At 40.9% G+C, this 22089-nt stretch overlaps 1 protein-coding gene across 1 annotated transcript; it reads right to left on the bottom strand.

The window, feature by feature from the left end:
- Window positions 1-152: 152 nt before the first annotated feature.
- gnsb (glucosamine (N-acetyl)-6-sulfatase (Sanfilippo disease IIID), b) lies at window positions 153-20679 on the bottom strand. Its single transcript, XM_028025128.1, has 13 exons — window positions 20159-20679; window positions 17699-17758; window positions 10962-11165; window positions 9663-9728; window positions 9485-9583; window positions 4916-5083; window positions 4715-4797; window positions 3909-4027; window positions 3540-3643; window positions 3341-3442; window positions 3147-3257; window positions 1927-2037; window positions 153-1847 (listed from the first exon to the last, which is right to left on the bottom strand). Exons 1-13 carry the CDS (start codon window positions 20342-20344, stop codon window positions 1698-1700), a joined length of 1563 nt encoding a protein of 520 aa, XP_027880929.1. The 5' UTR covers window positions 20345-20679; the 3' UTR covers window positions 153-1697.
- Between the last annotated feature and the right edge of the window lie 1410 nt (window positions 20680-22089).

The following is a 22089-nucleotide window of genomic DNA, read 5'->3' as shown; positions in this document are numbered from 1 at the left end:
GTAATAAAGCATTGCAATTTTTTTTTCACCAAATTCAAAGTATTTCATACAGGAATAAAATCCAATGTTGGGTTAACTCAACAAAAATGAGTCAAACTGAAGAGCCAACAGGACCTGAATTGACAGCGACAGTAAAGGAAATACTCGCATGATCATAGTAAAATTATCTTTATTTTAATCATCACAGTGCAAATCCATTCACATTTAAGGCAATTTACACATATTCTGTGCAAAAACAAAGAGGCACACAAGATTAAAGGCAAAAAAAAAAAAAAAATCCCTTTCCAGTTATTCAGAAATCAGAGAAGACATTCAGGGACACAGGGAATAATCCTTCACCTCCAAAACACAACATGTATAATCCAAAAAAGAAAAAAAAATCAAACTTTAGTATAAAATGTCAATTTTTCACATCTCAAGGCACAAGACGGGACTGAGCGTCCGACTCCAGGCAAACTGTTTTCATTTCTTTTCCTCAAAGTGCTGCAGAGAATAAATGATATAAAAAGATCTGCATGAAAACAGAGATGAGTTCTACAGTTTACTGTGAGTTAAATATGGAGAGTGATGCTACACCTGGGTGACAAACATGATTCAACTGTCTAATGGTGGTTGGTGCATGGAGTGGGAGACATCAGACCCAAAAAGACAAAACCAAAAACCCTAAAGTCTCGTTTAGTTCAACAGAAAGATGGTTTATGACAGAACGGACGAGGCTTTGGCTGGACGTCACCATCAGAAACAAACCGTTATGTCTGACAGCTTCTTATGTTTCTGTCTTAATCAAACATTTAGAGAGTTGAACATTCATAGTGCATTTTATATGATGCAAAATGTCACAGCATGGATTAAATAAAAAAAAAAAAAGAAGTGTGCTTTAAAAGACAAAAGGGACGAGATGAACAGGCACAGCTTAGAAAGGCGGCAGACATTTTGATTTGTCAAGTGCTAGTTGAAGCTTTTTTAACGTGGCTGAATGTAAAACCTAACAACTGTTTATTCATTCCTTTATCATGTAGGTTGTTGCTTTTGAGCAGCAGAACAATTTTTTATTTTGTCCTTTCAGCTGCTCTAAGCTAGGCTAGCTGTTGCTAAGCTAATGGTCTGTTTGCCTTAAGGGTCAGAAAATCCAGCAGAACTAGCCAGTCGTTTTGCTAAGTGAGCTAGCTAACTGCTATTAGCCAGAAACACTAACAGCAATTTACTTATTAGCATTTTATGCATTCAGACACTTTAGAGTTAAGTTGACAAAGAGCAACAGGACAATATGTGCCACTGGTTTATCTCGACACCATCTGATAAATAAACCAGTGAATACTGCAACTTGTTTGTGTTTCATGTGCATGGCGGCCATATTGGATGACCTCCAGCTTTCCGAGATGGAATATAGACGACAGGAGTTTCACTACTCAAAAACTCAAAGATTTTTAAGAACTATTAGAGTGAACCATTCCTATCTGCTCTGAGTTCAGACCTAAAAGAAAACGAGTTTTCTCCTCTGAACAGTGGCATCCAGAAATATCAAAAGTGAAGAACAGCAGGAGCCTGAAACTGACGCGATTATGAATGGACTTCATCCGGGACTCTTATTTCCTCTGTAAACCAATCAAAATGTCTGTCTACCTGTCCGGAAGCATCAGAGCGCTGGGTGTTTCCCTCTGACCGTGGCAGGACGCTCGCCGCCATCTTCTTCCTCTCTACTTGATGTTACGGCAGCTGTCCCCCATGCAGGACTGCAGCTTTATAAGCCGCTGGTTCATGTCCTGCAGGATCGACGGATCCACCTTCTTCACGATGTTCTCCAGCTGGTGTGGGTCTGAGGTCATGTTGTACATTTCTACAAAAGACTGCAGATACCAGACAGGTTTAAACGGCGCCTCAGCTCACATACACCAGTCCGAGGTCCAGGTCCCGAGTCGCCGTTACCTCGCTGTCCGCAAACTCGCAGTACTGCAGGTCCTGCTTGCCGTCGAGCGTCCGCACACAGGCGTACGTGTTGTTGAAGGCGTCCTCACACACACAGTCCGGGAAGCATTGCTGGAAAACGAGTACAGGTTTCCGTGATGTGCACACATTTGGAATGCAAAGTGACAACAAATTTCTATCTGAAGTGAACTGTTGAAAACAAACGGAGAGCTTCTCTTCCACTTCCTAATTACGCGTTAGATTGTGTTGGACTCGCACAGAAAATCCCATTAAAATCCACGACTCACGTCCTGTGGAAACTTTAATCCTATGAGATTTTAAACGCGTTTAGAAAACGCTCACAAGTTCAGCGAGTGTTTAGGATACATTCGTACTGCATGAAATGATCATTTACAAAGATTTTACTCACCATTTTACTTGGAATGTATTCTTTGTAAACTCCAGCATTGACAATTTAAAACATAGAAATATAAATACACAAAGAATCCTAAGACTGAAAACGGTTCTAGTGAAAATTGTAGGATTTTTTTAATTCTAAAGTTTTTAGAGTTTTACGGAGCTCATCTGGTGACAAAAACAAAACAAAACAAAAAAAACGAAAATTTGTGCTCCAGACTTAAAACGGCTCAGTATCTCATGGGAACAACTTAACTGAACAGGTCGTGGGTTTGAGTTATAATGTTATGGTCGCAGCCCACAAGTTGGTTTTTTTTCCTCCCACCAGACGGGCTGCACTGAATTTTCCCTCTGAAAGATGAAATATGTTCACAAAAGCACCTGAGACAAAATTCTCAGCGCATTTAGGAGGATCTTTCAGAGAGGCTGAAAGCGTCTTAAGCAGGGAAAACGGGGAAAACCGACAGAGTTTAGAGTTGCCACGGCGCTGTTCAGCAGGTTCTGCTCCCGTTTTGGCTTCCTTTACTTCCCCATTTCACGTTGGTCGTTTTGCCAAATCAAACAAGTTTGCACAGGCAGGAAATCACAGTGAACTGCTGACAGCTGAGCGTCCTCGTTAACATCAACTAGATGACGTAACAATACATTCACACTTCCTCAAACTGATCAGACTTTCTAGGCATCTGAACAAGTGAGAACTTGTTCAGATTTGAGACCATAAGGACCTCTGTGCGTACGGGTCCCGGTTTTTAGAGCGGTGATGTTGCAACGAAGAGCAAATCTCTCTTAATGTTTCCTTTTTGAAGACGTCAGCATTTGCTTACAGACACTCCGGGGCCAAGCTTCGGGCAGGTCGGGTCCTTGGTTGGGTTTCCCTCTCCGGTGTATTCAATGAGGAAGAACGGTCGCACCGTGCCGTTCCGCAGCGACGGGGCCTGAACAGAAACCTCAGTCAGGATTTAAGGTGGATTCGGAATAATAAAAGGAAAACGCGTCTGAGTGAAACGAAGCAGCCGACCATCTGAGCGAGGAAAGACTGTCCGTCCACGTTAACGGTGGACAGGTTGACGCCAGAGATGTCAAGGAAGGTGGAGGCGAGGTCGATGTTCAGCACCGGAGCCTGAAAGGGAGAAATAAAGAATAAAAAAACTGGAACGTTACAATAACTCGCATGAAAAAGCAGCAGAAAGTCAGTGTTGGTGGAAGATGGTTGTGACCTTTATCGTCTGGTTCGGTTTGATGCCAGGGCCACGGACCAGCAGCGGCGTCCTGATGTCAAACTCATACAGCTGCCTCTTATCGATGGGCAGAGAGAACTGACCTGGACAGATCGGACAGAAGAATTAAACTCAAGTATAAACACAACGTGAAGCTGCTTACTTGTTTTTCGTTTTTTTTTTAAGTTGAAAAGATGAGCATCGGTTGCAACTTTTAAACTGTAGTTCCTGTGTTAACGGGATGTGCATGTTTTTTTTGTTTTTTTTAAATAACTGAAACTAAAGTCTCACGAGACACAAACGTCTTTTTTCAAAAGATGCTAAATGAAACTTGAGGACGCTCTCAGGGGTTCGCCGGCCGGAGCAGACCTGTGTGGTAGCCGTTATCTGAGGTGTAGAAGATGTAGGTGTTGTTCAGCTCGTTTATACTGTCCAGTTTCTTCACCAGCTTCTCCACCATGTCGTCCACAGACAGCAGCGCCTGCCACCTGCAGGAGGGAAACATTTTACTTCAGCCTCCACACGACGGAGCACCATGTCTGATCAGAGAGTCGGATGAGGAGATTTTTTTTAACAAAATCCAGAAAGGCAAAAAACAACACAATTTTGCTCTCGAGGGTTAGTCAGGGTGGCAGAGTGGGGCAGAGAGCGTCGCTGCCGCAGCTGTGATCTGAAGGTAAAACACTGAACAGTTTGTGTCCAGGATGTGTGGAGTCTGCAGGAACGTCGGTTGTCACAGTCTGAGTGAGGTGATTCTGATCAGACCTGGACCGGACGACCCACATCCAGCTCGTCGCTAGCTGTGTTCCCATTGGCCATATATTTGCGCAAGTCGACATTTTGAAAAGAAATTTGCTCAATGGAAACACAGCGATTTAAAAAACAACAACAAAAAAACCTTGTTTGTCGAGAAAAGGTTTTGGCATTAGGATGAGGTGCATTTGTGTTTTGTTTATCTCAGAATACTGCAATGGAAACACTTTTCTCCACATCATAAATGCTTGCAGAAGCATTCTGGTGCAGGAAGTGCTGCAAAATGCTGCGTGTTCCACCAGTTCAACCAGTTCCAAGGTTTTTTTTACAGTGAACGTTGTGCATCTGCATTTTTGTTCATTTTGTGTTTGGAGATTTTTTTTTTTTTAATCACAACTCCATCCCACTGCATCTCTTCCTACCTCCTCCTGTAGGCGTTATCCAAGAATGTGAGGGAGCTGTTTGGCATGGGGTTGACAGGCTGACGCAGCAGCCAGTGTTTGTCCTGGAAACAGCAAACAGAAAAAAAAAAAGAAAAGGAGACCGACAGGCATTCCTCAGAGGTCCAGACTAAAAGCAGGTTTCATGCTGGATGTGACACGCCGTCCGTTCCGTGTCCTCACCTTCCCCGGTTTGTCGAAGCTGCCGTCTCGGGGGGCTTGCACGTTGTTGAACTCCTTCTGGTACTGCGGCGCCGCCGTCCACGGGGAGTGAGGCGCCGGCGGCGCCAGCATGACGAAAAAGGGATGCTGGGGGCTTCTGTCATCCAGGAAGCTGAGCGAACGGTTCAGCTGAAACGAGGGCAAAACAGATTATTATGTCAATACAGCACATGACAACCACAGATGTTTGTCCAAGGACTGTGCAGTTCAGTCAAATAAAGTAAGATAGCAAAATACAAATACATATATACTCCATATATGTCATTATAAAATAAAGTCGAACTCTGAATCAATAGAATCAAAATGGGTTTTGATAAAAGATGTAAAGAAAACTGGACAGTCTCAGCCGTTCCACACTAACAGACTTGTCTGCTGTTTGTCAAGCTCAGTTCCCTTCAGCTCAACTGATTAAGAAGGAACCTGTGGGTTGGATGTGGACTTTGCAACATTTAGAGGTTTGAACAGGTTCAGGAAGTGACAGAGTGGTAGTTTACACTGGTCCTTCACTGTTCTACAGGTTTTTAGACGTTTCTTTGTTGCCAAGAACGTACATTTTGATGAACGGTTCAGCAACAACCGTCTGCCCTCCATCGTCTTCCTACGAAATTCAGCTTGATTCTCATCTCCCCTCACAGAACAGTCTGGGCTTTCTGCCATAAAACTGGATTTAAACCGAGCCAATCAGAGAACAGTGCTTACTCCCTCATCACCACCATATTTCTGTTCAATGTCCTTAGAATAATATTCAGACGGACAGACTGGAGCAGATCCAGTTTTTTATAGATTTTTATGAATAACTTTAGCTAAGAAATAAAACTGACAAACAAACTGATAAAACAGACTCGTCTGTGTTCCCTCATTCTTCATGTCTGTCAGTTCAAACCAAAAATAATAAAAAAAATATAGAGTGCAACAATTAATATATTCTATTATTTTAGCAGCAGCAGGAATAATTGTTGCTTCTCAGTTTGAAACAAAAAGCCTTTCTGTCATGTTATCAGCTGTAGTCTAAAGGTTTAGTTCATTCTGTCACAACATGTTGTGCTGTGAGAACGTTAACTCTCATGTAAAGTCAAACTATTAAAACGAGGCTCTGACCAGAAACTGACACGTTTGGTTCTCAGCATGCGTTTCACACAGGAAGATCTCTGGTGGTGCACCACCTTCCAACATTCATTTCCTGTGTGAGTAACCATTGGCTCCTCTGCAAATAAGTCTGGATTCATCCTCTTAACAAAAAAATATAAATAAGCTAAAACAAAATTATTATTTTTTTTAACCCCATTTCAATTTACTGACCTAATTCAACTGAGGTCCAGTCAATTGGTGCTAGTAGTCTCACAATGACGCCCGTCTCCGGTTTCATTGTGATTACACAGAAATCAGTTTTCACTTTGACATTAAAGCACAGGTGTCCAAAGTGAGGCCCTGGGGCCACTTTTGGCTCCAGAATATTACAAATTTGGTCAAATATTTAGGATGGCAGTTTTTTAATGACTCATTTTTATCCTCTTAAATGGAAAGGCTCAGCTGCAAGACAACCTTTTTAAACATCAAGCAACATTTTACTAAAAAAAAGAACTATTTTACACACACATTTGTTAAAAGCCAATAAAAGCAATAATAGAGTTCTCTATTTTGTTGCTGAATATATTTTCTAGACCAACAGAAATGGAAAAGCTTCGGCCTGAGAACGTACGCTATCAAGATAAACATCCCAGATCATTTTTTCTGACTTACAATAATTAGTTATTTTATACGTTGTTTCATCTAAGCATTGAATATTTATTTTAATGCTGGAAAAAGACAAGAATGAACAGTAAAATTGTTGGCCGTTTTTAACTGGGGAGGTGGAGGAGATGTGTTAGTTTGCCAACTTTAGCCCCACGGTACAGAACGCTTGAACACACCTGCACTTAAGGATGCTTGTTTGGCAAAACATTTTATTTTATTGATTATGACTGATTTGTAAAAGCAACAAAAAGGACAAAAACATCCAAAGGGGGTGAATACTTTTTGTTTCGGCATGTTGCGTTTCTGTTCGTGACAGTACTGATTTAGTTTGCGCCACACAGCACTTCCTTTTTCTCAGAAGCCAAACCTCCGACTCACCGTCACGAACCAGGGTGATTTGTTTTAGCATTTCTCTCTTGGTTAAATTTAGCTCGCCCACCGAAACGGTTTGTTTGGCCGTTAAAAATCGGTGCATCTTCACTTGCAGAGTGGGACTGTGTGGACGCAGAGATCTGCCTTGCCCTTTAAGAGTAAGTTTTAAGTGGCTTCCTGGAGATAACAAGAACATTATCTCGTTATCAGGAGATGAGGGAGCGCGACTTCCTGTGATAACAAGATACGCATCTGTTTGGTTTATGAGCCGACAAGACGATTATGGTTCTGGTTTAAAGCGTCGAGCGCTCTGATGATCTGGACCAGCTCTAGATATGCAAACCAATGTTTTCATATCTGCAACATTTTCATCAGCAGCACGTGCCGACATGCCAGAACGGTCACCGCTCGCTTAGCAAAGAATGGAAACGGTTTCTGCTGGAAATCATGCTCCTCGTTCCGCAGCGTGAAATATCGTTCACCTTCTACTGATCTCAGTTTGCGTGTTGCAGTCACTTTAAGAGAGAAGAAAGACGCACGCAAAATACGCAAGGGAAGTTTAGAGAGCGTGATTAAAACTGACATCCTTACTTTTGGACGCCAGGAAGGAAGCCAGGGAAACCCAGGGTTGTTCATTTGTGGGGACAATTATAAAAGTTGAGCTACTTTTAAATGGCGTTAAATAACGTGTGAACTAAGTGTGAGATTGAGTTATGTTGCAAAGATCAATAAGTCAAATGTCAGCCTGTAGGTGTAGGAGGCTGATCGGTGAGACATTCCCTAAAAGCCTCGCATCTGAAAAAGACGATTCCACAAAGTTCCGGATCAGCGGGTTGAAAACAACGGCCTTTCAGATTCAGAACAATGTTTGGAAACCATGTGTCACATCCATCAACTTCAGTTGTACACTCAGTCCGATCACCATTATAAAATACAATGAAGTTGGTGGTTGTCGCATAACAGAACATCAAAAGGTTAGAGGGATGTGAAAACCTTTTATTTCTGTCGCTCATGGTAACAGCATGTTGCTCCGATTGTTTGTTTTTTTTACTTTCAGTGTCCTTGGTTGAGGCGTTGCATGTTTGGACAATTCTTCCTGCCGGTTTTGGATGCTGTGCTGCTGGAAGAATTTTCGCTTCTACTGTTTGTATTCTTGAAGAGTTGTTATAATGCTCAACCGAGGCAAAAAGGTTTTGTTTTCACAACTGGATTAGCATCTCTAAAGCTCAAATAATAGCTGAACTATGACCCCGAACCCCTCAGGAGTTGAAACCATCATATCCCCTACTCTAACATCTCAATGACTCCTTGAAGATACGAGCCAGGGGCAGCAGCCCAGGGCTCCGACTGTTTGGGGTCAACAAAGATTTATTTTTTTTATCCATTTCTTATAAATGCATATTGTACAAGCAAGATTAAGGTATATTAATACTGCTGAATGCTTTTTAATATTAACAATATAAATAATTAAGTCTATAGAAATTTAAGAATGTAAAGCTATAGCACATCCTTTAGCATGCAGCCATCAGCCAGACGCTTTTAAACCAACATTAATTCATACACACAGGCCTGTTGGTCTAGCTATTAATGTACTGTAATTTTAATGTGTAAAGTACATTACAAAACTGACTCTGGATGTGACAACATTTCATTTCCTTTTGGGTTAACTAAAGTATTTTTTAATTTAAACGCACAACCAAGTAAGAGTGGAAAGTGAGGCTGCTGTTTGACCCAAACCGGGTCACGACAAAGGATCTGAAAAACGGCAGCAAATCTACAGAATCTCTGAAAAGAGTAAAGAGTGAAAGGCGCTCCATAAGGTCAGTGACAGCCAGGCTGAATGACATGGAGACAACTGGATAAACTTGAACACATGAGGTTTCATCTAGATGGTTTTAGAGCCAAGTAGAAACGAGTCCTGATAAATAAACCCAGGAAGTAAAATAGGGAAAAAATGCAATATTCCCACAAAGACAGATTCATTCTGCTCTTTAGGAGCACAAAAAGGCCTGTCCTTACATTGTTCTTTTCTTTTTTTACTTTTACAGGAACTTTTTTTCTTCTTATATAAACTGCCGATCACAAATCCCACATGAGCAGGCAGCTGGTTATTCTGGTTAAACCAAAGGATTATCAACCATCACCTGATGAGGAAACCATGTGTCTGCAGGAAACCTCATCACTACATAAAGACGCCCAACGTGTTGATTAAGCTCAGTAAAGCGACTGCTGCAACTTGTTTCTCTGGCAGATGATTAACTTCACACATCGCTGAGCTTTTCATATTTCTGCGCTGCAGCAGCCGGTTTGTGCAGCTCTGCCGTAAATTCTTGCGTAAACAACCACTGATTTCACAAAACGCTGCCGATCACCAGGCTGAGTGTGAGCGGGAGTCACAGGTGTGAGGGTGTGACTGTGACTCACGATGAGGTCGGTCAGGTAGTCCTTCTCATAGCTGTCCCCGTGCTGCTCCGCTTTGCCGTTCACAGACAGAGTGTAGTTGTAGTACTGGGAGTTCCCCACCTGCAGGGTCACACAGCGCTGGTGAGGCAAGAGCCGTGACGGACCGCAGGACAAACGAACGTTTTAACGCAGCACTCACCAAGGCGTTCCACTGGTCCCAGCCAGGGGGAATATGGTCGACGTCTCCGGCGGCTTTGGTGCCGTACTGGTGGAAATGGAGCACACAGCGCGGGTTGGAGGTTAATACAGCGGCGTATTAGCGGCGTAGGGGAGAGAAAAAAAAACAGCAAGAAAGGGTACATTTTTGCCAAAAAAGCTTTTTGAGCTCAATCTCAGGGATTTTCTAGAAAAAAAAAAAGCACTTGGAAATTTTTGAATTTCAAAAGTCGAAAATTTTCTGCTTTTGAAGCTCAGAAAATTTCCAAAAGTTTTTTTTTTTCCTCAAATTTCCACTGTACTAGTTCAGAGAATTTATAGAAAAACGTTCAAAATTTTTGAGTGCAATTTGGAGGTGAATGCGATGGCGAATTGGGGCCACTGTAGACAGAAAAAATAAAACAGGAGTAAATTTCTACCAAAAATCTTTTTTGAGATTAAGCTCAGAAATATCCTAGAAAAACAACAAGAAAAGTTGTTTCAAAAAATCTGATGGTTTTTTTTTACTTTTTAAAGTTTTTTCTAGCAAATTTTTGACTTTTCAAACTCAGAAATGGCCGCATTTTTCTAGAAAATTTCTGAGATTAATTCAAACATTTCTGAGTTTATCCCTAGCAAATGTTTAGTTTAGGAGCTCAGAAATGTCCTTGTTTTTCTAGAAAAATCTATGACTATTTTGTATCTACAGTGGCCCCAGTACACCACCAGGTTAATGTAGTCAAAGTGACACACGTAGGCTCATATACTATATATACATAAAAATAAAGGCATTCAAACATCCATCTGTGAGTAATTAATTCTTAAAATGTGTTTCGTGATCGTCACTTTCAGAACAATAAAAGTGACAATAAGAACTTATTTTTTAGATAACTGTATGGCTGTGACTGTAGCCCCAAAAACACAAACGTTTTGACACCAGTCACATAGCAAAAGTATGATGTGTATCACCAAAATGCTCACAGTAACTGCATTTAATCATATTTTCAAATATATTGATATGTAATGATACGCTCATTGAATAAACAGTGGAGAATTTACTTAAACAAGATGGATGGTTTTTTTAAACGTCATTCACTGGATTTATTGTGACGATAAATCAAAATTCTTATCGCGATAAAAAAAAAAGTATCACGATAAATGACAAGCGATGCGACAAATGCCCACCCCTAATGCGAACATTACAAACTTCAGCACACAGAACAGCCGTCGGTGAGCTTGTTGAAAGCCTTTTGTTTTGCTCCAAGACGTTTTTGTTTGGATAAATCAGGACAGGAATCCAGACCTGGTTCAGGTATTTCCCGCCGAAGAACGTCTGGTACTTCTGCTTGCTGAGGTAGACGGGGAACGCCTCGGCTTCGGGTCCTTTCTGCCACTGAGCGCTGGAGCAGTTCCCGGACAGGGAGTTGTTCCGCACCTCGTGGTTGTGGGGGTACCGACCCGACAGGATGCCGCTCCTGCTGGGGCAGCACAGCGGCGTGACCGTGAACTGCACAGGAGGAGCGACGAAGGAGAGAGCGACTCAGCACAACCCAAAGAAAAAATGTTATTTCTAAGTTGTTACATGCATCCGGCATTTAAATTTTCAAAAATATATCTCATAGTTATCTCAAAAATCATAAAAATAGATCATTTGTTCAATAAGGTTTCACATTTCTAATTTTTTAATAACAGCAGAACTTAAACTTTCACCATTTTTAGAACCTCAAACAAAACATTTTAGAGTTGGGGTTAGCATATTCTTCATCCTGTATAATCCTAAATATGACGATGTAGATAAATATTTTCCCTTTTTGCCCTGAAGTAACTGAGTCATTTAATAGATGTTTGGTCACACACCTACTGCTCACGAAACAAGATATCTCCTGATTTAACTCACACAATTTACTATGTAGATAAATGATGAACCTCTACAGAACATTTTCTTATTCTGTACTATCCACATGCTTTTCGTGATGTCTTTTATTGGAAGGTGACTGAGTGCCTTCAAAGGCACATATGTATAAAAAAATAAGGATGTGTCACTAAAATGGACAATCAAGTTATCATATTGAAAGAGAAAAAAAAGGGCAAATACTGAGATGTTTGTGGTTTTGCTTAAACTAACCACACACTGTCCCTGCAGAATTCCTAACAAACAAAAAGAGCCATCTTTTGTAAGCTTGTTGACTTACAAAAACCAAAGTGAACACATCTGTGAGACTTTGTGGCTGGAAAAAAAAAGAGGTGGTTTTCCTGTGAAAACGAGAATAGAATAGAATAGAATAGAATAGAATTACTTTATTCATCCCAGCAGGGAAATTACTTCGCAGTTACAGCGTAGAGACAAGACACAACAACAACTACCACTGAGTAGTAGTTGTTTATAAATTGTAAAAATATGAAATGCTGTTAATATAAAAAAGCAACTCTAGAGCAGTCCTTGCAAAGATTCAAAAAAATGCAAATACAGTATGTATATGTAAATATATGTACAGCAAGTGTGCCATAGTGCAGTTGTGCAAAATCGGACTGATTAGTGCAGAACAATGATTTAGTTTTTATTGTACAGTGAGATGGCATGTGGCAGGAAGGATTTCCTGTATCTGATTTGATGTAAATTGTACGTTTTGTGATTCATATCCTTAAACTGTTGTCCACCTGTTTTGCCGCTGTCCCTTTGTTGATGCTTTTTGGCAGAATCGGTGTGACTTCATCCACAACAACATAGAAGCACAATCCGTTATGGGAAGATGTCTTACTTGGCCTCACTAAAAGCAATTCAGAGTTTCTCATAAATCATTTATTGTCATTAGCTAAATATCATATTAATTGTTCCAGGTAGAGAAAGCCATGCCTTGCTGCATTTTACAATGAAGTGAAGTTTTATATCCCGACTATGAAAGACTCTGACAAAAATAGCTATTAAAACAATTGAAATCTGTCCTGCTTTGAATGTACAGTTGGGAACCGAAGCCCCTTAGCTTTTTCTTGAATACTGTTTATCTGTATTTATCTGTATTAGTTTTTCTGGAGGCATAACAAATGTTTCACTCTGTCGTTATACAGTGTATCTGCGAATAAAGTTTAAAAAAAAACATCCTCCCCCCCACCCCGCCCACGCAACAGACTTCTTGTGACTTTGATTTGAAGCAGTGATGTCACTCATCCTGTCTGTGACATCACTGGTCACTGTCTCTGTATTCCCAGATTCCACAGAAAAATTCATTTGCGGTTTTAGGTTCGACACAGAGAGATAAGTATCATGGCACAGAAGGAATTTTTTTTTGCAGAAATAAAGAACACTGCAACAGGAGGAAACGGTTTCCTGTTGGCAGGAATAGAGATTTTTGAGAGCAGCTGCATGAAGTATCAGCATGAAAACGAGCAGCTTAAAGACATGGTGGCAACGTTGAGGAGAAAAATTGAGCGTCTCCAACTTAGTCAGAACACCGACGATGTGAGAAACTATCAAACTGTCAACGAGATGCTTCGAAGTCGCAAAGAACATTATAAACAACAAATTAGACGTCTCCATTCAGATTTGGACAAAGCCAGGAATAATTTACAAAGACTACAAACTGACTACAAGGCCATAGTGAGAACCAATGTGCTCCTGGAACGGACACACAAAACTATAAAAGAAAACATACAGGATTCGCTGAGAGAGAAGACAGAAAAGATTGAATGGCTGGAAAGAGAAAATGATGAATTAAACAAAGAGATAGTTGTTTTGAAAGTGAAGATGGACAGACATAAATCCAGGATGGTAAAAGAATCAGAGGATGAGATGCTGTTGCTGGAAGAAACGCCAACGACCACCATCTTTCAGAGAATCGGACACGCCTTCCTGGACCTGTACGAGTCGGCAACAACACGAAACTGGTTGCCGTCATGGCCCTTTTAATTTCTAAAGTCTTCAGTGTCCGTTCCAGGAGCACATTAGTTCTCACCGTGGCCTGATTCAATTAGTATGATTGCTTCATTATTGTCACTCAAGCATGTTTCTGTCAGAAACATAACAATGATGTTAAACACAGTGATGAAATCATTAATTAATAGAGCTTCAGCACAGAGAAGTCTGGTATTTAAAAGAGCTAGTTTAAGTGCCTTTGAGGCCAAAAGTTCTTCAGTCTGAGGTTCCTTTAGGCAGGGGAACAGTCTGAGGTTTGAATTAGGACAGTTGTATTTTATATTTCTGGTTTTTGTAAATTTTCTTGTAGTTATCCGGACGGGTAATGTCCTGTTTTGCAGTGCCGGGGGGCCAGACACATTCTGGAGGAAGATATGTGTAAAGATAAAATCTGGACCCCGGCCTCAGACCTCAGAAACGCAGAGTGGTGGATCCTCTGGGAAGTCAGAGGCAGGTGACTTAAATGAAGTGAGGTCTGCTACGTGAGCGCTAAGGAGAGACGTCCCAAGTAAAACCTGTTGATTCATTCCATCTGTAAATTTAAGAAACTCCGGTCCAGAAGACATTTCTTCATAGGTATCTTGTGAATCCTGTGAATGAGAGGGTGAGCAGAGAGGGGAGGGTAGGGGGGAAGGAAGAAGGGAACCAGAGGCTCAGGCTGGAGTGAAGAAAATCTGTTTTTCAGTGGGATTCCCACAGAGTCAGAATGTTTTGAGGCCCGGGCTGGTAGCTCTGTCTTTGGGAGCGGGGTCGGTGGAACCGTTTTGGTTGCAGCTGCTTGTTTGTTTGTTTTCCTTTGGTGGAGCAGGTGTTGAGGTTGAAGGTGGGTTTCGGCTCAGAGCCGGCCACGCTGATTCGTCCAGGTGAGGGGTTCTCCCTGTCAGTCATCTCATCGGATCTGCGGGGTGAGACTTTTGCTTCGGCTTGGCACCCAGAGCGTTCCAGGGTGAGCTGCTTGATGCGAGGCGTACGGCCTCTCCGTTGATTTGAGGAAGAGTTGTCTGATTTCCACAGGTAGCGTTGATCTCAAAGTTCACCTCCAGCAGTTGAATCTTCATTTCTATAGACTGAAGTCGTTTTATAATACTGCTAATGTCCCTTGGGTCGGCTGGAGGCATTTTGCCCTGGTTCAACTTGGAGATGAAGAAAAGGTAAAAAAAATAAAAGTAAAAGTAAGAAAATCCCCCAGTCCTTAGGTTTGAAGTAATCCAGTTATGATGTCGAAAATGTAAATATAACTATAAAAACTGTCACTTTAAAAATAACTCAAGCAAAGTTATCAGTAAGGATGAGAGAGAGCAGGATAAGCTGTTCCTCCTTCAGCTGCCACAGCACAATATGTCAAAAAATATTCCTGAAGAAATTTAACCGGGGCCTGCCAAAGCTTGCCCGTTGGTTTGGGCCCGGCGTTCTCATTCTAGAAATTAGCATCAATGCTAAAGAACGCTGCAATGTAATCAATAGCATGTGGAGAATCACAAGAATGTTAAGTAAGGTGGACTTGCACCATTCAGTATGATTTAAAATTTTGTCAAGGCTTTTATTTTGAAATTTTTGTTAAGCTTCATTTCAAAGCGCCAATCTAATCCTATGTGTATCAGTGCTTTGGATAAAAAAGTCACATAATGCCCAAAAGAGCAAATACCTGATGTAAAAATTGTCAAGGCTTTTAATTTGAAATTTTCAGTATGCTTCATTTCAAAGGGCCAAACTAATACCATGTGTAACAGTGCTTTGGATGAAAAAGTCAAATAAAGCCAAAAAGAGCAACTACGTCATGTAAAAATATTCAAAGCTTTTATTTTGAAATTATTATTATGCTTCATTTTAAAGTTCCAAACTAATCCCATGTGTAACAGTTACTGAGTTAAATCAGTTATATACAGCCCACAGCAGGAAGTAGTTCTAAAGGCCAGTTCAGTCCTGATCTGTTTCAACTGAGCGTTCCACCATAGATAGAACTACAGTGATGCGTATTTGTAGTCCTAACCAGCAGCCAATAGCCTCTTGAGTTCCGTTGCTATGGTAAATAATTTTCTCAGCAAAGTGTGAGCTGTGAGTGAGACATGCTGGGGCAGAGAATTCTCTCTTTGAGCCAGCCAGTTTTACTGAAAAAAAGCATTGGGAACAAATCCTTTCCGTTCGGGAACCGTAATACATATTCGAAAACCGTTTGAAGCGTATGAGAGGGCTATGTGTCTTCTGCGATAGTCCTGAGATTCATATCTGTACCTCACTCACAGCATTTACAGCGATGAGAGAAAGAAATTATGTGCCCAGATCTGAAATTGTAGTCAAATACATGGGAGAGAGCCTCAGACAGCCTCAGAAAATCCTGTCGCATGACTTTGCTCTGAAGCACCGTGACAGAAAACCGTACGGTCTAGATAAATTTCGAAAACATTTTATCGGAGCAGACAGGCGTATCAATGTCAGGACCGATTTTGATACCAATCGTGCAATATTTGTGGGCGTGATGGCGATTTCAAAAATGATTTGGGGTCAAAAATTCTCTTCATTTCTCACTCTAGCGGAGCTGCAATCAGTAAGATTCACACATTTCAGGAAAAATCAAAAACTTTGGGTCGCTTAGAGACAAATTGTGGACAAACCGTAATTGGTATCGACGAGCCGTCTTCACTTTCGAAGAGATCACGGACGTATCTACAAAATGAAATTTGAATGGCATTTCTACGTGAATTCATGACGACACAGAAAATCCTCAAAAATAGGGTATTTGTAGGATTTTCCCCATTGACTTATAATGGGGTTTTTTTGTAGTTTTTGCGAATTATGTCGCCATGTTAACCCCGAATCCCACCAAAAGTCCAAAACTCCAATGGCGTGAATTTTCTGCACGTTTTGATACCTCATTTGTAGGTGTGCACGCAGCGGTATGAGCCGCATTAACGGTTACGGAAGAAAAATAAAGAATATAGATTAAATTTTGACATAAGGGTGTCTACATAGTCTCTATTGTTCACTTATATATATTTTACTGAAGCCTGATCCTAATGCTGTGAAGCATTATATTTAGTATCTGGGTTAAGGTGTAGATTAAGTTTAGACTGAGGTTAGGAGTAGTTTTGTGTTCTGGTAATGTCAAGGTTTGGGGTTGTCTAAAGGTGCGTTCACACTAAACGCGTTACGTCAAAAACGTGCCCAAATCTTCAAGTTCGACGCTTGTCCACTTTGCTGCGTTCACACCAAACGCGTTTTGAGCGTCAGGCGATTCTGGTTAACAGTCAAAGTCTATGTGGAGGCTCGTCGAAGGCCGTTGCGCGTTTTGAATCGTTTGGAGCGTTTGACGCGTCAAGGTCGTCCAACCTAGAGCTGACGTGCCCTCGACGCGCCTCCACATAGTCTTTCAATGTACACCAGACGCACCAAATGCTAGTTGTCAAGCATTTGGCATCAAGCGTCTGCATTCAAAGTGCACAAGCGTCGAACTTGAAGCTTCGGAGGCGTTTTTGATGCAAGTAACGTGTTTGGTGTGAACCACCATTAGAATTCAGGCACTTGACGTTTTGCTCTACACCTATCGTTTTGCCCATCTGGTTTACATTCACAGTCTATATGGAGGCGTGTCAGACGCATCAGCTCTAGCCGCTGTTTTCTGATGGACGCTCCGATAATAGCGTGTTTGGTGTGAACGCACCATTATGGCGCGTTTAGCACGAGGCAATAAACCACTTTAAATATACAAGATTACAGTCCTGTTACCACTAAGTTACTGGTAGGACTTTCATATCTGTATTGACACATTTCGAGATGAAAAACAGGGCTTGCAAATGTCAGCAGGCTAATAACTTGCTGTGCCAAAATAAGCATCCCTGCTAACATAGTAAGCCTTTCTGCATAATCACACCTATTCTACAAACTACTGGTATGAGTTTCATATCAATAACATTATATTTGTGGGAAGTAGACAGGCCATGTATATATCGGCAAGATAATAATTAGCTTTGCCAAAAAATGCATCCCTCTCTTTTCTAGAAGAAAGAAAGAGTTAAGATTGGTGTGAACGCACCATTATGGCGCGTTTACCACGAGGCAATAAACCACTTTTATTGGTGGTTTATTGCCAGATACAAGATTACAAGAAACAGTAAGAAGACTGAAATACTTACAGCGTTCACAAAAGTTGCTCCTGCTTCCCCTATTAGCTCTTTCGTTTTCTTCATAGGCGTCTGCCGAAATGAAACGAGAAGCGTGAGACACGCAAAGCTGCTCGTGTCCCAGCATGCAGACATACTAGACAGCTGACAAAAGAAGTTAAGGAGATGCAGCGATCAATCGACCATACGTTGGTGTGATTGGTGATCAACCGGTCAAAAATAAATAAACCTGAACTTTTTTTTCCTCCATCTAATGTACTAAAACTATTGATTTGTAATTTTTTTTTTTTTTTTTTGCTCCATAAAACAAAAACAGGTGGTGTACGGGGTGAGGATGTCAATTTTAAAAATGTATGCGAGTCTAAATTTGTAAATTTAAGTCGATGACACTGGACAGGTGAATGGAACATCATACTGTAATTGCATTAAGACCTTTCTTCTTCTTGATTTTAATGGCGGTTGGGAAACAACTATATGAAGCATCACTGCCACCAACCAGTATGGAGTGTGTTAGCCATCTCTGCGTAAGAATTTAGCCATTTAACGAACACACAGTGTGATGTTTGATCGATTGTTCCAGTGCTCCTTACTGACAGTAAGCTCAGAGGTCCAGTAGGCATCAGAGACTTACTGCTGCTGTACCAAGTTTTAAAATGTAACCGTTTCCAAGCAGCTTAAGTTCGAACAATTCAAAGTACTTTTAACAAGATGAACAGAAAAGAACCTGAGAGACCAGTTTCTGTTGAGTGAATAAATGGCTGCTATAGTTTTGTGGCATATCTTACAATAAATTAAACAAATTTGGCTGCTTAACAATATTTATTGTCCCAAATAAATAAAAAAACAGAGTCTTGGTGAGGAAACAAAAGTAATGACACCCGCCATCTTTAATGTAGTTTTAACACTAAAGTTGGCGAGCTTTTCTGTTTTCAATGAAAGTTACAAGAAAAAAATAAAATCTAATCGAGTGTTTTTGTCTAGTTTCTAGTGTAAATATCTTAGTACGCTAAAAATATGAAGATAAAACTGACTTACAAGTAACTTTTCTGCATGATATAGGAGTTTGCTGCAAGTCCATTTTTTTATATTATTTTTTTTTCATTTAACATGGAGAAAATGTATTATTAGTCTAACGTAATATTCAAGAATTATTGACTTAAACCAAGCTCCTATACCTTGCTGAAAAGTTTCTTGCTAGTTTTGTCTTAAATATTAATATAATTATTATCATCATGGGAGATGCACAGTGGTGCAGTTGGTAGCACTGTTGCCTTGCAAGAAGGTCCTGGGTTCGATTCCCGGCCCGGGGTCTTTCTGCATGGAGTTTGCATGTTCTCCCTGTGTATGCATGGGTTCTCTCCAGGTACTCCGGCTTCCTCCCACAGTCCAAAAACATGACTGTTAAGTTAATTGGTCTCTCTAAATTCTCCCTAGGGGTGAGTGTGAGTGTGTGTGTGTGCATGGTTGTTTGTCCTGTATGTCTCTGTGTTGCCCTGCGACAGACTGGTGACCTGTCCAGGGTGAACCCGCCTCTCGCCCAGAACATTAGCTGGAGATAGACACCATCACCTCCTGACCCCACTAGGGACAAGGGTGTTAGAAAATGGATGGATTATTATCATCATCATTATTAGTAGTAGTAGTAGTATTTCAAGTGTACTAAGATATTTAAACTAGAAAAAATACTTGGTGAGATTGTGTCCTTGCAGTGTATGCTCTGGGTTATTTTTAGATTTTGTGTAAATACCACAATACTTTAACATTGTGGCATTTTTATTTATGATTACCATACATTGAGAATTTCCTACCGGGCTATGCCTAACATGCAGTATATACTCCGAGGCATTTTTATATATATATATATATATATACAAATCCTGCAAACATTAGAAATGTGATTGATTGTAATCTCGTGGTGGCTTAAAATTCGACAGAAAAGCCATCATTCAAAACTGGCAGCACATTCTTTTCTTTATGTTTCATCTTTTGGGGGGGGAAAAACATCGTAATCAACAGGTCAGACCGAAAAGAAACCCACAGATCTGTATATCGCTGGAGATTAGCCAGATCCGTGCATTCCCCAAATGCACTCGTGTCAGAATGTTGTAAGACTAATCACTCATCATCTCCATTTTACTGGTAATCAGTTAAAGGTGTGACATTCCTGATCTACCTGCATAAACATCTGCTCACAGAATAACAACACCATCTGTATAAGTAGTCTCGGTTAAAGTGATTAGTCATTATTCACCGAAACCAAGTGGGCAATTCTTATCGATAACACTTAGAGATCATGCGATTACAGGACTTCAGATCCCAGAGTAGATATAATAACATTGCACTTTAGGATGACTATGTTTGAAGCTCAAAGTGTTCGTGCGAAGTTTTTATGATGATGTCACACCGCTGTCACGAGCTCCCTCAGGATCAATGCAATCGATAAAGCATGTGGTTCCGGGTGCACCGACTCACCATCCCCCCCAGCACAATGTCCTGGTCGTCCACCAGCACGAGGACGATGTTGCTCGGTTTAACGCCCTCCGCGCACCTGACGCAGCAGGTGAGCAACGCCGTCAGCAGCGTCAGGGCTGCGGCTGCGGCGCGTCCTCCGCTCCGCCGCCGGGGTGCCGCAGCTCCGCCGCCCCTGCCTCCGCTCATGCCTGCCCGGGGGGAACCTCGAGCCGCTACGGGAGCCTCCGCGGTGCTGCTCCGGGCCTTGCTGCGCTCGCACGCTCTCACCCCGGCGCTGCCGTTCAGATGAAGGCCGCGTTCAGGTTCGTGCTCCGGGGAGAGACAGAGAGAACGAGCCGCACGCGGTGCCTGGAATCCCGGAGTCGGGCTTTAAAGTTTGAGGAAGTGGAGTCAAGAGTCAGGTGTCATATGACTGAGACCGAGGGGGAGGAGACGGAGAACAACAACTGCTGACCAACTTCACACCTCACCGAATTCAGTCACATTTCACCGAGTTAAAATAGTCCGATGCAGTTTCTGTTGCATTTTTCCTACATAAAACTTGTCTGTCTTATAAATATAACAGAATGTCTTCATAATCTCCCGAATACATTTTGACTAGTCTTTTTTCGTCACATTTTGCCATGTTATGTAACCATAAGCAGAGTATTTTATGTAACAGAATTGCAATTGAGTGGAATTTAAATTATTTTGGGGGTTTTCTTCCTTTTTAAAAAAAAAAAAAAAAAAAAAAAACACACCAAAATATCACTCTTTTCCAGCTTGTAATATGTTTTCTTCCAGGTTTGTCCTGTAATAGGGTCTGAAACGATTAATCGGCTTAATCATGATGATTTGATGGTTGAAATAATCAACAATTAATCGTTGTTTAATTACAATTAATTGCAATTAAATAACAACTAATCATTAAATGGAGTTTGCAGCACTCCTTCACCCCCTATCCAGTTTACTATCCAGTTGTTGACTGGTTAATAAAAAGATAAACCCAACACTGTATAGATGTACAGCCAAGCAGAAAGGGTTGAGCTTTTCACATGTTGAAGCTAGAAATCATTTTTATCTCCAGCATCCTTTGCTACAAATCAAGCTCAGACTAAAGGAATGCCATGTTACTATATTTTAGGTAATCAAATGATACCAGCAACCCTCCCGACCCCATTAGGGACAAGGGTGAACAGAAAATGGATGGGTGGATGGATGGGTAATCAAATGATTATTTTCTCATTTAAAAAAGAAACTGAATTATTTCAGTTTCTGCCTTTTTTTAAAATGTATTTCTAATATTGTTCAGAAAAAGTTTAGGTGGTTCAAGGAAAAATCTTTAGAATGTGCCATTTTTTTAAAGCTGATTTTATTGATTCATAAATAATCGAGAGTTACAGGCAGCCCTGCTATTCACATGGTCTGGGATCATTTCAGGAAGATGAAATTCTATCACAAGGCAAAAGTGAGAACGGCGTGGCTCGGGCATCTGATCGCTGAAATGTTGAAATTGTGGTTCTCTAAACTTCCCAGATCCTAAACCTCATTAAGAGTCTGTGGTCAGTTCTCAAAAAGCAACAACAGAAACAGAAACCGACAGATTCTGATTCAATCCCAGTGTTAAATACACAACGGGTCACTATGAGTCGGCATTTTAAACATTTGAAATCCAGTATGTTAGAGTGACTAAACGTTCTGAAATATAGTGACATCATTTTGATCTATTCGGTCAGAACAACTGTTGAAACTTTCAAAATGCTTTAAATTGTTCTTTATCATACAAGAGCATAGGGGGGAAATGTGAAAGACACAACATACAATGCTATGCATTTTATTCATACACTTTTTGTATTTTTCAGTTAGTTTTGAATTTGTTGTCATATTTTGTTATTTGGCAACCGCAGATTTCGATTTGTTTGACTGGCAATTTTTGCCTAGACCGTCATGAA

The sequence above is a fragment of the Xiphophorus couchianus genome, chromosome 8, assembly GCF_001444195.1.
Source record: "Xiphophorus couchianus chromosome 8, X_couchianus-1.0, whole genome shotgun sequence".
NCBI classification, from domain to species: Eukaryota; Metazoa; Chordata; class Actinopteri; order Cyprinodontiformes; family Poeciliidae; genus Xiphophorus; species Xiphophorus couchianus.
Note: the sequence above shows the minus strand (reverse complement) of the source record. Positions and strands in the feature narration are given on the sequence as shown.